At 39.5% G+C, this 23,962-nt stretch overlaps 1 protein-coding gene across 1 annotated transcript in view; it reads right to left on the bottom strand.

Moving 5' to 3' along the window:
• Nucleotides 1-10,288, bottom strand: part of USH2A (usherin) — a 392,303-nt gene extending 382,015 nt beyond the window's left edge. Inside the window, exons 1-2 of the mRNA XM_061990105.1 lie at nucleotides 9,804-10,288; nucleotides 4,455-4,620 (exon numbers count right to left, since the gene is read on the bottom strand). Coding sequence (XP_061846089.1) covers nucleotides 4,455-4,620; nucleotides 9,804-10,288 — 651 coding nt within the window. The remainder of the gene's footprint in view (nucleotides 1-4,454; nucleotides 4,621-9,803) is intronic.
• Nucleotides 10,289-23,962: the final 13,674 nt, after the last annotated feature.

The following is a 23,962-nucleotide window of genomic DNA, read 5'->3' on the forward strand; positions in this document are numbered from 1 at the left end:
CCCATTCCCCAGTGCTTGCAGACTCTGCCATCTCTAATTGCAAAGGTGCTTATTCACTCAGATAAGCCTAGGCACTACATCTCCAATTTTTTTCCTTTCAGGGCAGACATTCCCCTTAATTCTTCTATTTTTATTTTTAACAACCTCCAGGATTTTTTTCTATTCAATCTTTGGGCTCCACAGTTCACCTTGTTTTATTAAAATAGTCCTATTTGTTTGTTCTCTTTGAAACCCAAAAGTGTACTTACACAACCAAAGAACTGCTTATTCTTCTATTTCATCTGAATCTAGTTACGAATATTCAGAGTTATTTTTGACATCTGCATCTCTAATAACGTCCTCATCACTTAAAGCAGACTTTCTGCTTCAGCAGCTACTTGAAGAAATCTTTTATGCAGAATATACAGGAATGTTTGGGCCATGCTCTTGCTAGTAGAGCTTTTATTTCCCAGCTATGAACTGCAGAAGTTTCTGCAATGACACAGTGCTAAGTAGTAGTTGTCTCTAATGAATCACACATCTAAATCCAAAACCAGGGATTTCAATTCCTAAATCACCTCAGTATAATTAATTTACTAGTCTACTCTTCCCCTAGAATTATTTTACTCCAAAGAAATTCTTTGCAATCCGTGCTGTCCATTCTTCTTTCTTTCTCTCATCATTTAGTTATTATTTGGTGCTATTCCACCATTTAGTTTCGATTTTTATCATTCTTGAATACATATATGCTCTTATACATGAATTCCAAACTCATCTGACATCCTACCATATTTCTGCCCTAAATTCAGATTCACATCTGTTAACAATACTTCACACTCCCCTGCCACAGTATCCATTGCCTGCCATTTATTAACAAATATTGCAGTTTTCCTACAAAGCACAGCAAGTCCTGTATTTGCACACTCCCAGCTCCTACTGACTGGTTGACTTCGGAGTCCTTTGGCCCAAACCAGTCTCCTGTCAGGCTTATCTTTGTTCAGAGATGGACTTGGACCCTAGCTCATTGCCAGTGTCTCCTATGGTCATCTACATCACTCATACACACACTCTTCACAAGCTACAACCAACCTGCTAAAGAATGAATACAAAAATTTACCAATCTGCCTGAATCAGAATCACCTCAAATTAAATATATCTGCATTTTAGTCTGCAAGTCATTGAACAACAAGACAAACTTTTTTCCTCCTTATCAAGTAAATGTACAATATTGTGCATGGCTTTGAAAAATTCATTGCAATATGCTATCAATAACACTCAGTCAAGTTTACATCCAACATGATTTACAAGGCAATTATTTTAACCCACTGTTGTCACCTCTGTTTCCTACAAAGAACTAAGCCACCAAAGAATTTAGTAGAAAAGCTATACTATTAAAAAGTTCTGTAGTCTCAGGTAAAACAAATACCAAATATTCTTAACCTACCAGAAAAGTGATGCCTATTGAAGGCCAGGGATATTAATTGCAGCATTTAATACTCCTAACTTAAATTTTTGGGAAACCAAACCAATTGTCAATAGGTTAGATGCCCACATCTCTGGTATAAAGTTAAAACATTTTCATAATAAACAAGAGATATTATCACATACATGTTCAGTTACCACAGTATCTGAATTGTATTACCTAAAAGTTTTATAAACATATACTTCAAAAAAAAAAAAAATCAGAGTAGCTTATGCCTACTATGTTTCATGCACAGAGAATATAATTAGTTCACATAAAATTCTGTTTAGCAAAGCAGCATCACATCCCAACCACCTCCGCCTTAAATTCACAGATATGGTTTGTGAGGGTCCAACAACTCCAAATACAGCAATGGAGCTATAGTTGCTCCTTTTTTTAATTACAGTTTTTCCACATACACAAGTTCTCCTACGTGCACCAAAACATATCCATTCCACACTTTCAACTGTCTTCTCAGGAACAGTATTTAATTGTCCCACATAAGAACATTCACAAACATTTCCTTTTAATCCAAAAATCTTACTGAGCAAGCTGTTAAACAAATCTGAGTATTTTTGTTTGGTTGTTTTGTTTACATCAGGACATGTCACCCAGCTCAGGTTAGATCCACATTTAAAAGAATACCAAACAACGTTCCAAAGTTTGCAAAGTATCTAAAAAGGTGCTGAATCTACTGTTAATTTAAACCTAACAGTTGTGGCTAAACATCACAGCTACATTTGTGACGTATCACAGCTACATTCATGACGTTTCACATCCATTTCCTTTCTGTTTTTGTAGAAGAAGGTTATGTAGCAACTACAATGAGAACACCATACCTACATCAAAATCAGCATAGCTGTAGGATGATTGCCAACTTTCCTAATTTACTAGCCACAGAGCTCTGTCCTAGGGCTTGTCTTTGCTAGAAAATAATGATTACGTCTACAACAGCATCTATGAACGGTGATACAACTAAGATTGCTAATCCTTTATGGATATTACAGAGGCAGTTTTGCCTCAAGACAGCACAGAAGTCTACGTGGTGTGATTTACCCAGAAAAGCTCAAAATAGTAGTAGGTCATTATTGCGCCTGGCCCCATCTGCTGCCTCTGCCTCAGGTAACTCACCCACAGCTCACTCTCCTCCACGCTGCAGTGCCACTACTTACTACACAGGCATCGCCAGAGAAGAAGGCTGGTTAATCAGAGAAGTCAAAAGTCACACTTGTGGTAAGATAAGGTGATTTGTACTTTTAGATGTAAACTGTAGGCTCTCCCACTGCCATAAAATTACTAATGTCTATAAAAACTACATAATGCTTTATCTTTAGAAGACTTTCATCAGCTTAAGGAAACACCTATATTAAAAACACGTGTCATTGTGATATACAAATACATATCATCTTCAAGTACTACTATTGTCTGAAGACCTACACACTTACATACAAAAGTTACTTTTACATATTTCTGTAGGATCTTTCATATTCTCATTTTCCATTTATTTTTAATCTACAGGAAAAAAAATGCTTTTGAACAGCTGCTAAAAGAAAAATAAACCAAATCACCTTTGCCTAAAGTTTTATAGCCAGACCTAGTGCTAAACAGATCATGTTGCAGCCACTATCATCTTTAACAGGAAGCTGAATCCTACAATATCACAAATCACAGAATATAAAATTCTACCCTGAGCTCAGAAACTCAGAAGAGGTATTAAGTCTGCAATTCCTTTAATGGTCTAGAAGCTACTACACTTCTTTACTCCTGCTACAAATACCACAACTTTCCCTAAAGAAACAAAGGACTCAATTCTAGAGAGTGCTTGAGGGTTCTTAGTAATACAATTTGAGAGATGTGTGTGCATTTAAATCCAGCCCTTTCATTCTTCTCTTTGCTATCCCAGGCTTTATCAGATTTTGAGGCTAGTACAAAATGGGGCTGACAGCAACAGCAGTAATATAGCACCCTTGGAGTGTTTGAAGTGTAAAGTTCATTAGTTCTACTTTAAGGTCACTCTTTTAATCCAACAGCCAAAATCTTATTCACACTACCATGCTGTTATCCTGCAAAAAAAAAAGAAAACTGCAAAAAAAAATCAAGACATCAGCTTAGATACAAGTGACAAGACCAGCACTAAAGATTCAAATCACAGTCAATACCTTTTAGCAAGTTTCAAGAAAGTAGCAAAACTATTCTTGATTGTGCTGCAAACCAAATGAAATTTAATAGAATGGATAAGGAAATGAAGGAAGAAAGAAGATCGACATTTCAGTACCTGATAATTGTGTTTTATAATTATTCATTGAACTTGGCTTACAAACAGAATTTACTTGAGTATCTGTTGGGAATTACAATACAAGCAAATAATTGAATTTTAACATCTCTGTTTGTTTACTGATTTTTGCACACACAGTTTAAATTTTAACAAAATCAATTCTGCTTTATCCTCAGTGGATATTTGTACACTTATTAATAAGTTCTCTCAACAGAAGACTTTTTGAATGCAAAGACTGTGTTTTAACCATTCTGAATAATATTTTTAAAATAAGAGGTAATAGCTCTGTAACCTACTAGCTTCATTTATCCTGCACCAACTCATACATGTTTACTTCTCTGTAATGTAAAAAGTTTTTTAAATGAAATGGGACATACCTCAGTAAGATAAATACATTAGCACATATAAATGAGGTTGACATTCTCTTTTTTAGGAAATAATCTGAAATCCAAGATTTATTGGCAATGCTAGGAATAGGTAGCTTTTCTTCGCTCCAAATACTTGCATTCTTAAGAGTGAGACTTTTCAGTTATTTGTTCAGAACAGGCAGAGCACTTCTTTCTGGTGCTAAATTAGCAATCACATCAAAATGAGCTCTTCAATTAAGATCCTTACCTACAATACTCAAGAGTTATTTACACACCCCAATTTACCCTTTTATATTTATACTGTTACACCATTCTCACATAAATGTTGTATTTCAACAAATATTAAATGTTTTTTTTTTATTTTACTCACCTGCACACTAAGATGAATCCATTTCTTCACAAGAATTCTCCCCAGTGTCATTACTTTTATTGGTGGCTGCAAACCATTTACTGTGCGATAATAAAACATGGTCTCTTTCTCAGAGATTGTGAGTTTGAACACAGTCTGCCCATCAATAGCCTTTTCTATTACACACCTTTGGAAATAACCAAGAAAAACAACATAAGGTCAGAGGCACACACATATACACGTTCTTGCCAAGGTGCTATCCTGTAAAGTGATCCTAACCAGAATGTATTAAAATAAACATTACAAATCCAACTCTTGAGAAGATGCTCAGTGACAGTGAAAGTCACAGGATGTACTAAGTATAAAAAAATTTGAACAAAGATATTTTCTATTTTAATCTGGGAGTTTGGAGGTTTGTTGGTTGTTTTCTTTCAATTTAATGCATACAACCCCAGTTTACTTGGGGGTGGGAAGAAGAATCTACTTTGCCTCCTCTCTTCAGGGTTCCGTGACATAACAGTAGCTGGCCAGCACTGCACAGGTCTCTGCTATGCTTGTTGAACAAAGTAGTGCAACATAGTACACCCTGTGGAGGCACTCACATTTCTCTTAGTCTAATAAAGTAAATGTAATAAAAACTAAACAGGACCTGCTAGAAAAATGGAGAGGAACATGTTACAGGACAAGGGGTAATGGCCTTAAACTGAAAGCGGGAAGATTTAGATTAGATCTTAGGAAGAAAGTTTTCCCTGTGTGAGTGGTGAGGCATTGGAACAGGTTGCTCAAAGAGGTTGTGAAAGCCCCATTCCTGGAAATGTTCAGGGCCAGGTTGGCTGGGGATTTGAGCAACCTGGTCTAGCAGAAGGTGTCCCTGCACATGGCAGGGGAGATGAAACTAGATTATCCCTTCCAACCCAAACCATTCCATGATATATTCTTGTGACACAGTTGTGTATTTTATTAAGATAAACATCAAAAGAACAAAAAAGATTAAGTTCTTCCTTCCCATTTCAGCTGCTTCAGAAATCCAGTCCTTAATTTACTGACCCATGAAAACTCAAATATTTTAACAGCTACACAAGTCTAAATTAGTGCACTAAGTCACAAGAGAGAAGCATATAAAATTTGTATGAGACCAGGATTTATTTAGATATATTTCAGGGAGGGGGGGAAGTCTTATCCACCAATAAACATCTTCACCTACTAGGCATTTAGAAAAGTATCAAAAAGACTGTTCTTTGATATTGCCATTATTCACTAATTCGCCTTTACATCCAAGAGAAAAAAATAATTCATCTTAATTGTTACCATTTTAGCCTGCTGGAATGTTGTGAATAAAACAACTTGAAAAATGCAGACATCTGTTTTCCAAATCTTACTAAAAGCACATTTCTTAATATATCATTGACTAATGTTTTCAACATTTTGTTTGCTTGTAACCATGCTAGTTTTCCTAGATAACAAATGTGAGGGAAGGCTCAGCTAAGCAGCAAAATATTTAGGAACTGGATTTACTCCGTTCCTGGATAAACAATAATTGGATAATCCTTTTTTTGTTGTTTATTTTAGTTATCTAAAACAAACATCCCCACATTGTTTTTATCCCCAATGGTGTCACGGCTTTAAGAAGGGAAGTGACCTTGATGTACATCACTTTGAAAACTGTAAAGAACAAATGTGAGTTGCGACCTACTACTGAAAAGGAAAAAAAAATAAAATATCAAGAGGCAGAAAACAGAGGAGGGAGGAGAGGAAAAAAAACAAACACTACACTAACTCAAGCTAGTATTAACATAGGTGAAATAGGCATAAGCATTACTTCTGACTCTGAGCATGGTTTTCCTTTCTAGGCATTATTACAGGGAGAAACAATTCTTCTCTTTGGAAGTTTCTAACGTCTGGTAACCTGCAGTCCCATCGAGCCAATCGCTAACTATATCATTCTCTATGGTAGGGCTGGAAGAAGAAAAAGCAAACAATGCACATATAATATTTGATCAGCTTTCAAAGAGAAAAATATTCTAGATAATTTAACACGGCTGCACTGGTGATCCTCACACAGTAACAGGAGCCTTTGCAAACATGAACGTGTGCCCCCATTCAAAATCAGAGAGATGGCATCTTAAGGCCAATCTCCCTTTCAGTCTAATTCCTACTGTAAAACAGCGGAATGATTATAAAGTAATAGGATATGACTTGTCCTTTAGATAAATGAAGTTTAAAAAAATACTTTTTTTTGTTCCATTCACAGTCAGGCCATTACCCCTGACCCTTGTGTGTGTAAAAGGCCCCAGCTCATTTTTCTCCCACCACCAATGTCTTCCAGTCATCTAATGACCACTTAGCCCAGTTAACTCTACATTAGCACAAACTGCCTGTAATGATTAGTCTTATATGCTAAGTTTATATTCTTAACCTGTTCCATTGTGAACGGTTATTGTCATATACAATTCTCCTATATTGTGCTAAGGCTTACTTACAGGCTATGCACATGCTTACTAGAGGCATTTATACTAACTGATGAGTAAATGTAGTAAGAAGGGAAACATAGGGTAAGAATAAAATTCAAGGATAAGAGCTCTGCTCACCAGTTGCACTTAGTGTCTAAAGGGAAAGTAACTTTACAGACTAGAGTACAAATGTCGGTGTTTTCTCACTAGTCTCTTGCTTTTCTTGAAGACTTCCAATACTCAATGACTTAAAAACATAGCTAGAAATAGCTGTGCTATACTTCATAGAAGATGGTTAGGGCGTCAAATAAATCCATAAAATGACTTGACTTCCCTTTTTGTAGCAAATTGTATTCTTTAACAGATTCACATAAGAAAACTTGGTAAATTAACTGATGAAGAAAATTCTTGGTGTCTGATTACCCACATACATTTGCTTCCCCAAAATGTCACAATCTTTAAAGAGCCTTCAGACTTTGGATCCTCACATCAGTATCTCTCACTTCAGCCCACACAGAAACTTCTAGCAGAAAAATCTTGCTGTTCTCTTATACGAGCATATGCCTAAGAGAAATATCACAGTCTTTATAAGGATGCAAAGGAGTACTATACAGCAATGCTCCTAGCTTCTTTCCTAAACACTTTGACACCCAGACCATATAACATTCAGCATGAAGAAACATGTTAGTATGGCATGTCCAAAAGCCATGAGTTTGCTGTACTTGATGTAAAATCACTTCACCAGTAAACAAAATACCTTGATAAACTCTCAATTATTCTACTGGTAAACTAAACATCTGGTTCTGAGTCATCTTCATGATGTTTTGGCGGCAGTGCAAAGACTTTATTAGAATGAGTTCCAGTTCCATGAAGTCCCTCTGCTGCGATAATGGGGTTTAAAAGGTCTCATAAGTGACATCTAACAGTGACAATTCCCCATCAGGGACTGCAAAATGCAGGACGTTTTTTAAGTCAAACTCCTTCTGCCAACCCAAAGGACTTTCTAAATCAATACAATAAAGGAGAAACATCTTAGTTTGCTATTAAGCTATTTATCTTTGGTAGGATGCCCTCTGAGTCCAGCTTCAGTGGCTATTCATATGCAATTACTTTTTCATCACAACTGCATCTCTGTACATCTTTTAAGAAGCAAGAAAAATTAACATGCTTCTTTCTGTAAACAGAGAAAAAAAGAGTCTGCAAAGTGACATATCCTGACCACTGGAGTAACTGTTGTCCAACTTCAGTTTTCAGGACTGGGCTCTACCATTGGCATTTCTATGTGTTGAGAAGCAGCAGTCTCAGAAGGCAAAAGAATGAAGTGATCTATTACAAAAATTGAATAAAAACGTTTAGGTTTTAAAGTGATCTATAAAACCCACTGAACAGGAATATGTACATTGTGTAGTTATTAGCACAGCAGCAATTGGAGGGTAATGTTTTACACTAGTCCATGGATAATCAGACATTGGTAGTGTCTGGTTTCTGCACAGCACTTAATCATCTGAAACTAAGGACATACATTTCCTAGTTTGAGGCTCCATGCAAGCAAAAGCCTATCCCATTGACAAGAGTTGCATGGATCTCACTCAACACATCACTGCAACAGCTTGCTTGGAAATTAGCAAGACATTTGTGCTTTGTTAGGCATATGCTCTGGTGAACAAGACTGATATGCCAGCATGCACATGGACATGAACTTATGGCATAGGACAACCCCAGGAATGGACTCCCTGACAAAACTCCAGAGACACCTTTACACATACCTTCAGTTGAGCTGATTTAACTTAAGCTCAAATGGAAGTTACTTTTGCTGTACAGATCTCCTTTATTTCCACTCCAGAACCACAGTTTCTACAGCCATGTTGATTTTTTTAAAAAGGTAATTATCCTTGCATAAAGCAGACTATATTTTTACACATTTCTATTTTAGACATTTCTATTGTTTCTGATGATTTTCACATCCCTAGACAACTATTTCACTGCAGCATGAAAAATAAGTATCAAGAACGCTACAACAGAGCAGCTCATTAGTTTCGTTCTAAGTTATGAGCACAAGTACAAAAACGTTTGTGACATACTCTGAAGGAACGTGCTATACCTTTTTGCATGCTTCACCTTAAAGAAAATCTGTACAACTGGAGTATGAAAGAGTAGGAAGCTCTACATTTTGAAGAATGAAGGGAAAGGGTTTTTTTGCAAGATTTTCAATGTGTTTTTCAAAAAGCAAGTGTTCCATTATAGTAAGGCCCGGCCAAGCTTAAGGACCATTTTCACAGCAATATTTGCTAAAAACATGCCATGTAGGTAAATATGAGAGAGAGCATGCTTAGCCATGTCTGTTTTGTGAACACTTAGTGAAACTCACTAGCAGTTTCAACAGTGGAAACTTTTGCTGAAGTAGCAACACGATCTCTTGTTCAGTCAATGTGCCCCACATCTTCCAGAAAAACTACGACTATTCATCTAAAACTTTGAAATATTAATTTTGGAAGATTAAGTGGTTTTCCTTATTTGTTTTTAAGGCATAAGCTTGTGCTGAGGGATTCCTAAAATTTTAGGTAATTATTTTCTACTGTGAAGGCAACAACAGCACAAAGCTCCCAACACCATTTGTTTTCTAGCAGCTTTTAGAAGGAACGTGAATTAGAAATACAAATTTCGATTTTTAAGAATAGACACACACTTTATCTGTCAATAGTTCCCACTGAAAGCAATCATACACTTAGTCAACACCACTGAAATTGAATCTGTTTGTCTTGACATTTTCGAAGACCCCAACCTAAATACAGCTTTAACACGTCACAGTTTCTCATTGTACCTTTTTAAAATTTTAAATAGCTTGCTAATAATGACTGTGACTACAGTGATCAATTTTTTTAAGAGCACCAGGAAAGTAAATACCTTCAATACTACTTACATTACACCTTCTTGCTCAGGTTTCAACCATACAGTTAACGTAAATGAAGTTGCAAGCCTTGGAGAATGGGGAGTAGAGAAGCAATCCTTGTGATTATGAAAAATAAAACTGGAGGCGTTCCTGAAGGACCCTGGATGCAAGTCCCTTTTATCCTCTGTGATACAGGTACCAAGGCCTTCTGAAAGAAGTGGTTTGTAGGAAGGAGGTGATGACCTGTATGGACATTCCTGAACACAAAATCTCTGGGTGCAGGACATAATACTTTCAACAGCTACTGAACTATGACAAAAAGTACTTCCATCTGGCAGCCCACAAGTGGCTTGAGTTGGCACAATTGACACATTCTTGAAAGCTCCCACATTTTCAAGCCTAGGGAAATGTCCCTGAGAGCTGACCAAAACAAAGGAGTCATAATAAGTTAAAATTAATGTTTCAACAGCATGAAACAAGAAACGACATCTCAAGGAAAGAACCCAGCAATTCATGTTTACAAAAAAGCTCCTCCTGATTAAAGCATCCATAAATAAATAATGATGTCCATGTCGGTAGCAATGTCCTCAGGTGGTACGCTTTAAGAGTTTGTGTAGTGTTTCATCTTCAAAATGCTCATGCAAGGACTCGGTTGCAGGAGACATGTATGTCTTCTGGCTGGCGAAATGCACGTGGGCAACAGTCAGTATCTGCAAACCATAGAACAGACACAGTTTGCAGGAAGAATGGGCCCTTTTGCACCAACAGAGGCCGTGCCCTGCTAGGGATTTTAAGGGTTGGAATTCTTACTGTAAATTTCAGCCAGCAGGCCCACCTTGACTGGCCTTGGCCGAGACATCTAAGTAAGAGCAACAGGACTAGACCAAGCTGAGCCCACACGTGCTCACAGACAAGCAGAGCTTATCCCAGATCTGTCACATCACGCAAGGCCAACACTTTGCTTCATATGTTCAGGTACAGAGCAAGGAACAAGGGAGGAAACCAGGCCATGCAACTTCAGCATCCAAACATCTTTCCTCAGAGCTTCAAGCTATTTGGGTAGACTCTCATGTTTATAATTCCCCAGGGTGTTTACCTCAGCTCTGTGCAGTTATCTGGGAGCTGCCATACCCACTGCACCATGTTAGGGTAAGCTGGGGGACACCGCCCTGTCTCCATTCCCAGGGAGCGTGGGGTGCCAGCAAGAGGGAACAGTGGCCTGACCCCCAGCCATGGGATCTATCGTTCCCTCAAATGGACGGCCCGCTTCTCACCTTACCCTGCTGCCCACCTCACAACGCTCCTTTCAGCGCCCGGCAAAGCTGATTAAAACTCCGTTCCCCATCTGTCCCGTGTGGATCTTTTTAACAGCGAATGCCCGCGCTGGGGCTCACCGGCACGCTGGGTCGATGGCAGCCGATAAGTAAGTTGATGTAGCGTTATTTACTCCGCCCGAGAGGGGAGCGAGGTAGGCGAGCGGCGCGGTGCCCGGCGGTGCCCGGCGGCTCCTCGCGGCAACGCCGCCCGCCGTCGCTCGGCAACGCCACGGCCGCCTCTCCGCCCCCGCGGCCGGCCGCAGCACCGCCGGACCCCGCCCGCCCCGCTTTAAAGCGGCAGCAGCAGCTGGGAGCGGTCAGGAGCGAACGCCTCCTGCCTCCTTCCTCAGCGCACGGCTCGGTTTTACACGCACGCACCCACCCTTCCCCTGGGAAGTCGTTTCGGTGCCACTCAGGTGCGCGGTATAAAATATTTAACAGAGGCCTGGGCAGGAGCCCGGCGGCGCCTCGGGAGCAGCGGGACTCCGCAGGCTCGCGCTTCAGGCTGTGCGCCAGGGCTCCGCGGTTCGATGCCGGCAGCTTCGGTGCCGGCCTTACTGGGGAATGTGAGGTCTTCTGTCACTGATTGCCTTGTCGAGCTTTGGAAGAGACGAATTAGTTGTATCTGGGTTCGATTTCCTCAGGTTTAAGGGTCAAGCTTTCACAGCGTGGAGGAACGGGAATTTCCTTCGCGCTGGAACTGGGGAGGGAGTTTGAACTCGGAGGATAAACAGAAAAAGCACGAACAGGAGCAGAGATATGCTATAGGTATGCTTTCCGTTGGGGAAAAAAAATGCAAAGAATAAACATTATCAGGACCTTCAGACGTTTTTGACATGAACCTCATTTCTCTCTTTGGCAGAGCTATGCAAAGCAAGCACAAGCTGCAAAGTTGTCATCAGTGAGCTGAGCATGAGCTACAATAGGTTATTTATATGTATTTCTGGGCAGAGAAGCACCAATTAATACATTGCCTACAGATATATATAAAGAATCTATAAAGTTTATCTTTACTGTGAAAGTTGTACGACCTAAAACCTGGCTGGTATCTTTCCTGACAATTTCATTGAAATAGCCTCCCCTAACTTGTCATCTTAGCATGTTTGGACTTTTAGTAGCTACATAGTGACAAAATTATTTGGCTATACATACAATTGCTAAGAAATCATGCTCTGTCAACTCATTTTAACAAGCCCTTCATCCTGCATCAAAACTAGCTCCTCAACCATTCCCAGAACATCTTTGTTTTAATACAAATCTAAGGTCACAAAAGATAAATATCAATTCCTGCTAAAGAGTCATCAGTCATTTTGCATCATTTTCTTGTTCTTATAGTTACTAAACATTATAGCTCTGTCAGAATTACAAAAGTACTCAAATGTAAAGAACTTGGTTTACCACAGGAGGGATGGGGCCAGGAAAAGCATTGGTCTGAGGTGTGGTACAACACCTCAGCACATAAAGCATTTCTAGATAAATACAGTTAGACCATAGGCAACCAAAGTGCCATCAATATTACAACAGCAAAAGGATTTACACATCAAGAGAAAACCAGGTCTTTCAGAACATAGTGGAAAGAGAATAGACAGGAAACAATACAGTAATAAAATCCAATGCAGTAGTAAAATCACAGACTTTAGCTACCGTCTCAGGACTTCAAACAAGACAGGAATACTGATGAGTCACAGACCCGAAAAGCAGGAACTTACCAAGTGGCCAAAGATCCACACTGTGACTTGCGTGTATTTCATAGCATCCCTTAAGTATTAATAAGATTTTGCTCTGTGCCACCTCTCTCTAGCAATCAGCAAGGCATGCTCCAGTAATCTTTGGAGGTCTATCAGGTATCTGAAAGGAAATTCAAAGCACATTCATCACCAACTGCACTTTGTTATAGTCTGCAAATACTTGACAACCCAACTACCTTACAAGTACATTGAAATGTCTCATAGTCAGTGCTCAGTTTGGGAAAACAGCCCTGACTCATATTAAACTCTTCATCTCCAAAGATAATTAGCCCGCCAGAGATCATGATTTTTGCCATTGTATATTTCATCCATATACACAATGATACAAACCTTGCAAAACCACATTATAGACCAAGAGTACAATTACCCAGGTCAAGGATCACTGCATTTTTGTCAAGAACACCATAGACTATCAGGAATAAAATGAATAAACTACCTGCAGGAGATTAAATAGCTGAAAAGGTGGCCAAAGGCCTTTGCAGGCAGGAAAAGTCATACAATATAAACTGTACCACACATGAAAAACCTGATAGTGATTTTATGGGAAATATTATGGAACCTGTTCACAGGAGTGTTTTTAAGGCTCTAATATACATATATGAAAACAAGAATCTTACCAGGCAAGAAAGTGTAGTAATAGTACTATGCAATGAATTCTCATGAAGAATTCCTTGTGCTCATTTAACAGAATTAGTAAACAGCACAAAGAAAATTATCTAATTTGAATTCTTCAAGCTTTTAGTTACAACTCCCATCAGAAGAAAGAATGCATTCAATAGCCAATGTGTCACTCTAAGCCATACAGATGCCATTGGAGAATCTGGCCTACATCAGAAAGTTATTACATTACTGAGATGTTGATCCTAATGATTCAACACCTTATCCATGACAAACAACATCATCCAAAAAAAAGCTTTCCTTTCCATCTGTTTTTTTTAAACCCATAGTTATCAGACTCTAGGACTCACTAACCGCTCTAGGAGGTTGCAGCACATTGTTCAGGAAAAGAAACCGTCAAGCCTAGTTCGTTATACAGCAGTCTGCCTCTTGAGTGTAAGTGTTTGAAGACCACATGTCTAAAATCTGTATGCTCTGAAGCAGGGATTTGATATAAGTCATCTTTCTGTAATGAAGTTATAAAAAAATACCATTTTGCATGTGCTCAATGAAGATCAGTGGAGCATCTTGTTGGAGATGATAAAAACCACAGAGACTAATTAAGTTTCCATTATTTCTAAACTTCAATGTGTTCAACTTCACAGCAGTGATAATCTGGGTGGACAAAAGAAATTTTTAAAAAATCAAGGAAGACAGGGAATGCAGCAATAGACTGACTCAAAACTAGTCTGCACAGTGACAATTGCTTGTGTCTTATACATATGCATTGCAATGTAACCTTAAAATAACTCTTTAGAATTGTAATTCTGGAACTATTGAGGTAGAATTTCAGGTAAACCATTTGTTTCCCAAAAACACCATGGGTGTTCAGCACCATCAGAATTGCTTTTAGATAGTATTTTAATTATTGATAAGCAAAGCCTTGACAACTAATATGTTCAGCAATTTTGCTTTGTCTTCTGTTCATAAAGACTTCTGAAAACCTGAAGAATTTTGTAGAGTAGTGAAATCTTGCATGTGTATCATATTCTACAAACACCTTATACCAGTATTGTCCAATATTTGTGCAGTGTTGACTAGTCACAGGCTAGTGTTTTTGCTGTTATGTGAAGTGACCCGTGTAGACTAACCCATGCAGCATGACTTTCAAAGACTAGACTCAAGCGTACAATTCAAAATTCACTTTCAGTGAATAATCATAAAGACTTGTTTTTATGATTCCTTTTCCTCATGAAACTACGCTATTTGAATATTTGCAGGAAATTAACATAAAAGATTAATTTGCATAGCTGAGTCAATATTTATTTCAAATTTAACTGTCCAGCAAAATTCTTTTTTCCAATACTTTGCAAGTAATAATAAAACTACAATGCAAGTACATTTTGATAGCTGGAGGGGAGTTGATCATGACAACCCCAAAATAATTAATAAGTTATGTTTTAAAGGGGAGGAAATTCTGTATAAGCCAGTGAAATAAATATTAGAATAAAATTTTCTGAAAGCACAGGAGGAGACGGCAAGTATTTTATGGAGCTATTAAGAGCCTTTTAACAGCTTTAGAAGTATACTACATCACATCACTTATTTTATTTCACCAACCAAAAACTTTGTTACTAGAAAGGCAATAAGTCTGTTTTAGGCAACAAGTTTTACAGGCTTCCCTCACTTGAAAAATACTGAGCTCTTTACATCTCCACATTTAATCCAGTGGAAGGATGAAGGCAGCCGTGGCTGCACTGACCATGAGGTGGTGGAGTTCAAGATCCTAGATGGAAGAGGCAGGACACAAAGCAGGATTGTGACCCTGGATTTTAGGGAGCTGACTTTGGCCTCTTCAAAGACCTGCTTGGATGGATCTCATTGGATAGGATCCTAGATGGTAGAAGTGCCCAAGAGAGCTGGTTGATCTTGAAGTACCATTACCTTCAAGCTCAGGATCAGTGTGTCCCTGTATGTAGAAAAGCAGGAAAAGGAGGTAGGAGGCCTCCATGGATGAACAAAGATATGCTGGGACAACTCGGGGAGAAAGCAGTCATCTATGAGAGGTGGAAACGGGAAGAGTGCAGGAACATTGCCAGAGCATACAGGAGTGCAACCAGGAAGACTAAAGCCTTCTAAAATTAAACCTGGCTAGGAAAGTTAAGGAAAACAAGAAGAGGTTTTTCAGGTACATCAGCAGCAAAAGGGAATATTAAGGGGAATGTGTGCCTGCTGCTGAACATGGAGGGTGCCCTGGTGACAGAGGATGCAGAGAGGTCTGAACTGCTGAATGCCACCTTTGCTTTGGTGTTTACAGCCAAGGCCAGCTTTCAGGAAGTGCAGTCCGGCAAGGACAGTAGGACGGTCTAGAGAGCAGAGGATTTTCCCTCGGTGGATAGGAGAGGTTAAAGACTTGTTGGGGCAAACTTAATGTTCATAAGTCAATACAACCTGGTGGGATGCATCCAAGAGTGCTGAGGGAGCTGATGTGGTTGCTAAGCCACTCTCCATCATTTTTGAACATTCAAGGAGGACAGGAGAGGGGCCTGAGGACTGGAGAAAGGCAAAAGTCACTCCAGTCTTCAAAAAGGGCAAGGAGGAAAACCTGGGAAACTGCAGACCAGTCAGCCTCACCTCCACCCCTGGAAAGATGATGGAACAACTCATCCTCAATATTGTTAATAAACATATGAAGGAAAAGGTGGCAATCAGGGAGAGTCAGTGTGGATTCACCAAGGGGAAATCTTGTTTGACCAACCCAGTAGCCTTCTATGAGCACTCAACTGGTGTCTAGATGAGGGGAGAGTAGTGCGTGTCATCTACCTTGACTTCAGCAAAGCTTTTGACACTGTCTCCCATAACATCCTCATCAGAAAGCTCAGCCAGTGTGGCTTGGATGAGTAGATAGTGGGGTGGATCGAGAACTGACTGAATGACAGAGCCCAGAGGGTGGTGATCAATGGTATGAAATCAAGTTGGAGGCCTGTGGCCGGTGGAGTTCCACAGAGATCAGTTCTGGGGCCAGTCTTGTTCAACATCTTCATCAATGACCTGGATGAGGGGACAGAGTGTACCCTCAGCAAGTTCACTGATGACACCAAACTGGGAGGACTGGCTGATTCCCCAGAAGGCTGTGCTGCCATTCAATGGGATCTCGACCAGCTTGAGAGTTGGGTAGAGAGGAACCTCATGACGTTCAACAAGGACAAGTGCAGAGTCCTGCACCTGGGGAGGAACAACCCCATGCACCAGTACAGGCTGGGGATTGACCTGCTGGAAAGCAGCTCTGCAGAGAGAGACCTGGGAGTCCTGGTTGATAATAAACTGACCATAAGCAAGCAATGTGCCCTTGTGGCCAAGGAGGCCAATGGCATCCTGGGATGCATGAAGACGAGTGTGGCCAGCAGGTCGAGGGAGGTTCTTCTCCCTCTCTACTCTGCCCTGGTGAGGCCTCATCTGGAGTCCTGTGTCCAGTTCTGGGCTCCCCAGCTCAAAAGGTACAGGGAACTGCTGGAGAGAGTCCAGCACAGGGCTACCAAAACGATGAGGGGACTGGAGCATCTTCCTTATGAGGAAAGGCTGCAGGATCTGGGGCAATTTAGTATAGATAAGAGGAGACTGCAGGGGGTGGATCTCATTAATATTTACAAATATCTAAATGGTGGATATCAGGAAGCTGAGGCATTCCATTTTTCTGTTGTATCTAGTGACAGGAGCCCTGGCACAGGCTCCCCAGGGAGGTTGTGGAGTTGTTTTCTTGGGAATTCTTTAAAACCTACCTGGATGCATTCCTGTGTGACCTGATCTAGGTGGACCTGCTTCGGCAGGGGGGTTGGACTAGATGATCTCTAAAGGTCCCTTCCAACCCCTACCATTCTATGATTCTTTACACAGATTTTCTTTTTGTATGACCGTAGTGGGCTTTAATAATGGCCTATCCAAGTAGGAAGGGCTGTCCTGTACAGCTGAAGCACTTTGTCTCTAATAATTGACCTTTTCTCTCCCCAGATCATCTGTTATTTCCACTGCATCTCCTCCTACCTCAGTCCTTCATATGCTTTTCTACCAGCTTCCGGCACGGGACATGAGACACTTGTTAGTTGGGCTTTTCCATAATTAGCCCATTCTCCACAAAACATTCTCTGATCTGTCCTCTGGCCTTCAGCCTTTTTGGTACATTATCTGTACCTAATTAATCAATTGATGAAAACTGTTATCAACACCTTGTCCAGACTCTCGGTCAAATCTCTGCCCTGATTCTTAATGTTCCTTTAGACCTTCTCCTTTAATCCTCTGTTTCATGGCTGCTTAATCCATAGTTGCTTTACCAGGCAGCCCCTTCCATCCTCTTTTGCTTTATCATCAAGGACCAGCATCCCGCTGAACCCTGAGCATTCAAGACGATCTCATTTTCCTTACCCCAAAGCCTACTTTCAACAAAACATGATTCTCCATCTTCCTCCAACTTTTCATTCCACCTCAAAGGAGGATATTCCAGCTCAGCAATTGTCTCCTCTGCTTAGGTCCAGTTACAGTCAGTGTGTCTTCAGAACAGTCCTCACGTAGCAGCAGAGAAGGTGGACTTTGACTTGGCATATACAGGTTGAAAAGCTGGAAAGTTACACTGGAATTTGTCCATGTCTCAATTCTATAGTTTTCTTGAGAGATTAATAGAGTCTTCAACTGAGGGCTGCACAACATGAATGTTCATAAGAGGAAATTATTATGCTCAACTTCTGCTTTTTCTTCCTGAAAGTTCCTACTACACAGTTCTCAAAATCTGCATCATCTCTTTTTAGCAAAAGCCCTGCATTTATATCTTTCTCTGTCTTCTAAATACACTTTTATTTCATAGTTCTTCCTGTTGCTCCTTGCAAATCGCCACATTATTTTCTTAGGGACATGGATTAGTGGTATGCTTGCCAAAGTCAGGTTAATGGTTGGACTTAGTCTTAAAGGTCTTTTCCAACTGAAACAATTTTATGGTTCTATTAGGACAAGAGGAAACAGCCTCATGTTGCACCAGGGGAGATTTACATTGGAGATTACAAAGAACTTCTTGACCAAAAGGGTTGTTAGACATAAGAGTAGGCTGCCCAGGGAAGTGGTGGAGTCACCATCTCTGGAGGCATTTAAAAGATGCATAGATGAGCGCTGAGGTACATGGTTTAGTGATAAGCTTGGCAGTGTGAGGTTAGTGGCTGAACTTCATCTTAAAGGCCTTTCACAACTGCAATAATTCTATGATTCTACAATTCTATATTTATCATTCCTAAGGACATGCTCCTGCCCCAAACATCCTCCTCCTCTTTGCTCCTGTAAGGATATTATCACTTCCTATTCAGACCGACTCCTAAACCTGCATCCCATCCCTCAAACATTTATTCTCTGCCCTTAGAATCCTTATTTCCCACTAGTTATTTCTTCTGCTTTTCCATATGTCCCTCTTCTTCACAGCATGGTCTTCACTAATTCTCCCACCTTTAGTTTTCATTCTCTCTTCCTATTCAGCTTCTCTTGTCTCTGAAGAGAATGTTTCCACTATGAACTCACCTCAGTCTGAAGTTCTCCAAAGTCTGTGGGAAATGCTTTTTCTTCTCAAAAACTGTCTTCTACGTATCCTTATGGAGAGATCTGGAGGAAAAACTCTACAGCCATAAAATCATTTTTACTGGGCTTTGTCTAGCTGCTGGGGTAGCAGACTCAGTAATGGTGAGACAGAACCTTCAACTCCAGCAAAGTCACATTTCCCTTTTTACTATAAAGGATGCATTCAAGGTCTCTTCATGCCAAGAGGAGCAATTGAACCCTTCCTGCCTCACCAAAAAGACCCCTGAGAAACAGCAAAAGCAAGACATAGGGGAGGAGCTGCTACTGTCTCCCCATCTGCTCTCCTCCATGAGGAACTAAGAAGAAGCTAAGATGTTTGAAGTCCTCTTCCCTTCTTCCCACCTTTATACAGCTCACCCATGCCAGGACAGTGCAGTATTGCTTTCTCAGGTAACAATTCTTCAAATAATTTCCAGCAATCAGAACCAATTTACTTTCTCAGTCCTGAAACAATGCATCTACTTGAGGAGCATAGTGCAGTTGACTTCAGGTCCTTTCTCCAGCTTAGAACAATACGGAACAGGAACTTTACCAGCAGTACTATTTCATTCCAAAGTCCTCCTGTTATATTCTGTATCATCTTTCAAATGTATGCAGTGCCTGTAGAAGCTATATGCTTTTCTTTATAGTGATTTCTCTGCTCCTGGCACCACTTTTCTTCAAGTCATTTAAAAAGTGTGTTGCATTTAAAGAGAAAGCAGTCTCCCTAGAGCCACTGAGTTAAGCTCATTTCACTTACACCTGTGAAACTGTACTATTCATCATCCTAACTTTGAGATGTTCATTATTCCCAGTTATCTTTAACAAGTGTATCAGCTGTAGCTGCATACACATTTTTGCATAAAGTCATTTTATGCACCTTATTCTATGCTGTGAACTGAAAAACATTAGCATACACTGTAGGATTTTGTACTTTTCTAGAATTGTAGGGTAAGTATAGGGTAGTTAAAAAAATAAATAGCCATCCTTCTTGCAATAAAATTCAGATGCTAGATTAAGGGAGGATATCTGAAGAGAAAACAAAACAGTCAGAAAATCCAAATTCCAATCACAGCTCAGAAATGAGTAACTGTGTGCCTATGTCTTAGTTGCCTTATCTGCAAATCGAGAAGATTGATTCTCACTTTAGCAAAGCACTATAAGTTGTTCAGGAAGGAACAAAATACCAAAGAATTATCAAGTGCAGTAACTCTTTTTCTGAAGTTCAAGAAAGTATTTAACTTAGCAGTAAATTGAGTTTCAGCTACTAACAAAAAGGTCCGCTGTTAAAATCAAAGGGAATGTTCCAACAGACAGGTCTTGTGAAACAATAGAAGGCAGTCAATAATTAATATCCCACATAAAAAAAAATAATAGTAGGATCCTATCTTTAACAATCTGTCCTATACAATCAGCTAAAATAGAATTAGGATCAATAACATGAAAACATAATCTAATGGTTACAGCAAGGAATCATGGATTTGCATCTCTACCGGTGAAGATGTTCTAAAGAGGAAAGACTAGAAAGTCCTTCAAAGTGCTGGGCAACAACACAGGTAAAATAACTTCCTGTTTCTCCACAAATCTCCCAATGGAGTAGCTCTTTGAGGACAGGTTGATTTAACTGCAATCTAGTTTAATAAATGCAAATCTAGAAAACATGATAAGCAAGTCCAATGGGAGATAAGGACACAGCATAGGAAGTATGTCAGAAAAATGGAATGGGTGCTGCTAGAAGCTGCAGCAGAACCAATCTAACAGCTGACCACTGCCTAGATGGGCAGTCTCACTCTGCCCATAAGATTTGACAGATGGAATCTACTCACTAAGCAGTCAAATGAGTACCAAAATTGGGTACAAGGGTATTGGCAAGCACAGAATCAGCTTTTAGATGGTCTCAGTCTGCTTTGAGGAAACATATTCCAAGTTGTATATGTATCTGATCCTTTAAAGCCTCCTACCAGGACTACTGGCAAGTTTTGAACCAGTTATGTAGGCATTATGCTTCTTGGTATCTTTCTCCTTCCCAGGAGCTTCAGAGGGGGAGAAGCCTCAGAGAACTAAAAATCCGCTAGCTAATTCAAAGAAAGGTAACGGAATTAGTTACACTACTGGTGGGAAAAAAAAATAAGTCAGAACTCAAATCACAACACATTCTCCTTGGCTGTACTCAACCCACTTACAATTACTTGTAATTATTTGACAAGGCACAGCACATGATGCCCAGGATCTTAACAGATACATCAGAAAATGGAGAAGGAGAGACAGAGCGTATGTGTAGGAGAAACAGGACATCACTAAATAGGAAAATGTGTTTCATTTGTTTTGTGAGAGGCAGAACTACTTTATGCCATTATCATTGCATTTTCATGACCATCCTAATGAATATGCACAAATGTCAGCATAATTTTCATCAAGAGTATGCAAAAATGCAAACAATTTGGTACAGCCAGAGTCCAATTGACTCCTCTTTGACATCTCTGAGGAAAGGTAAATCCTAATATCCCAGTTTCCCTAAGGGAAAAGAAATAAACTGTGTGTGCATCAGTATGCCTATGCTGATATAGCTGAAGACTGATGAATACACTGCTTTAGCTTTATCATTATTGCTAAAACAATGCAGCCTATGCATATAGAGAAGGTTTAAATATCAGGCAGTGATCCCCTTGCACTTTGCACATAATTTATATTAAAGATGATATATGTATATATTTTTAATCAAGCTCATTTGCTCAATACATATTTTATAAATCTCATAATTAAGAGGTTTTTCTTTGAGAGTTGATCTCAGAGCAATGAAGAGCCATCAAGCTCAAGAGAGAAGTGCTAAATAGCTAGGGGTTTCTATAGTCTCAGCTACACATCCATAGATTTAGACAGGGACTGGACAGAGAAGTCTCATCCCATTAGGATATAGTACAAAGGAGAGCGACAGCTGCATTCACAGGGAAAAGCCTCAAGACCAATGAGGACACATGACTTGGCTTGGGCCCAAGCAACAGCGTTGAGTTTAAATCCTCTCATTCAAGGACACCTTGACACAAGAGAAAAAAATATGAAAAAATCCCACAAATGTCTGTATCTATGCCTTTCAGCATTTGGATGTTTAGGACAAAAAGAAGTAATAACCATCATCATCCACACACTTGATGTTAATTTATTGTATAATTTTTGCTGGATGTCCCAGCCTCTTGATGTCCATCATTTAGATATTTGTAAATATTAATGAGATACCCCCATAGAGTGGATCATTAGATTGCACTTCTAATGTTGTATGCTTTCCATAGGGTATGGAAATATGCCCTCCATTTATAGTTATGGCAAGTGCACTTTGAAATCATGTTTCTCCATCATGAAATGTGCCCTTAATTTGCCGCACAGGTTGAAGGAAATATCTGATCAATCCATCATAATTTAGCATATTAAAATAAAGTTCATTGTTAGAGTCAATCCTTATCATTTTATTAAAATTAAGCAAATTAAGATTGTTTGCCTGAATTTCCAGAAATGAAATTTGAGATTGAAGCAGTTTTATCCTTCACAATTCAGTATTATAGAAGTGTGTCATCTTTCAGCCTTGTATGAATAACCGCATGGAAATCCACAAGAAAGCTTGCTCAGAAGGATTGGGGGATATAAAATTGACAAGAATATCTGTAGCAGCTCTATAGAAATTTTAATTTGGAAGTCACAATCAAGGAAGATACCATTGAACTTGAAGCAGTCGTGCAACAGAAGTGGAACCTAGGAAGCTCTGAAGCTGGCTGGAGCCTTTAAGATTTTGGAAGTAGGCCAGAGTATTGATTCAAGATCTCTAGCATGACTCCAGACAGCTCAGGTTACCCAGCTTTAGTTTTGTTTCTCTGGTTTATTTTCTCATTTCAACTGCTGAACTGAAATGTTCAGCATCAAAGTAAAATTATATGTACATTCTGGGAAATGTATTCTTTCTCTTTTGACAGTTCTCAAATTAGCATGGCTCAGCCCTTGACAGTCAAACTGGCCAGGCAGCCAAGACCATGCTCGGCTGCTGTCAGAAGTTACAGCTTTCAAAATGTAAGATTCCTTCCATCTACCATGTGCTTACTTAGAGGAGACATTGTTCCTCTTAGGATATTTTAAATAGGATTTTAGGAATTGTTCTCATCTTTCTTGCTTCCGAGATGTTTTTGCGATACTTTACCCTATGTAAAGATCGTACTTAATTTGTGGGACATTAAAGCAAGTAAAAATACAAAGGACAATTTTCAAGGCTTTACTTCCCAGAAAAAAAAGTCATTAATAAGTCCAGAAATTAACAAGAGGGAGAAAACAGAAATATGCAGTTTGGCATTTATTCTTTCTCTGTAATGCTGAAGTGGAACCTGCTTCCATAAAGTCGATTCATAATCTTTCCTAGGTATCTGTTTAAGGAAAGTATCACTAAAACTGAACTGCATTGTTTGCTTCCTGTAACTTATGCATTGTCATACACAAGTCCCAGTAACAGGAACGATCTCTCTTCCCTTTGCCTCTGAAGGCAGGTATTTCCCATCACCAGTTCTCTTTCCTAATTGAATAAGATGAAATTTCCTCATAAGCAAATTGAATAAAAAGGGAGCTGACAGGTTACAGTGTCTTGTCTTGCCCCTGCTCCGTTCACTAACTCCCAGTCTTTTTATTTTGAGCATTTTCTGTAAAGGCATTTGTGTAGGAAGTGCCTGCTAGTCTTCAGCATTCATGACCAATATGTCAATCTCTTATAATCAAGAACTGAGATACTTCTCCCTGCCACATAAAACTCCTAAGGTTGTCCACTGATACATCAGGGAAACCTGAACTAAATCACCAACAGCAACACATAAAAAGAGAGTTGAAATAGCATGTGGAGCAGGGACTTGAAAGTGTTTCTTTCTCATGATGCTATGAAGCCAAATACTACTGGCTGTGAAAAGTATAT

The sequence above is a fragment of the Colius striatus genome, chromosome 2 (genome assembly GCF_028858725.1).
Source record: "Colius striatus isolate bColStr4 chromosome 2, bColStr4.1.hap1, whole genome shotgun sequence".
Classification (NCBI taxonomy): domain Eukaryota; kingdom Metazoa; phylum Chordata; class Aves; order Coliiformes; family Coliidae; genus Colius; species Colius striatus.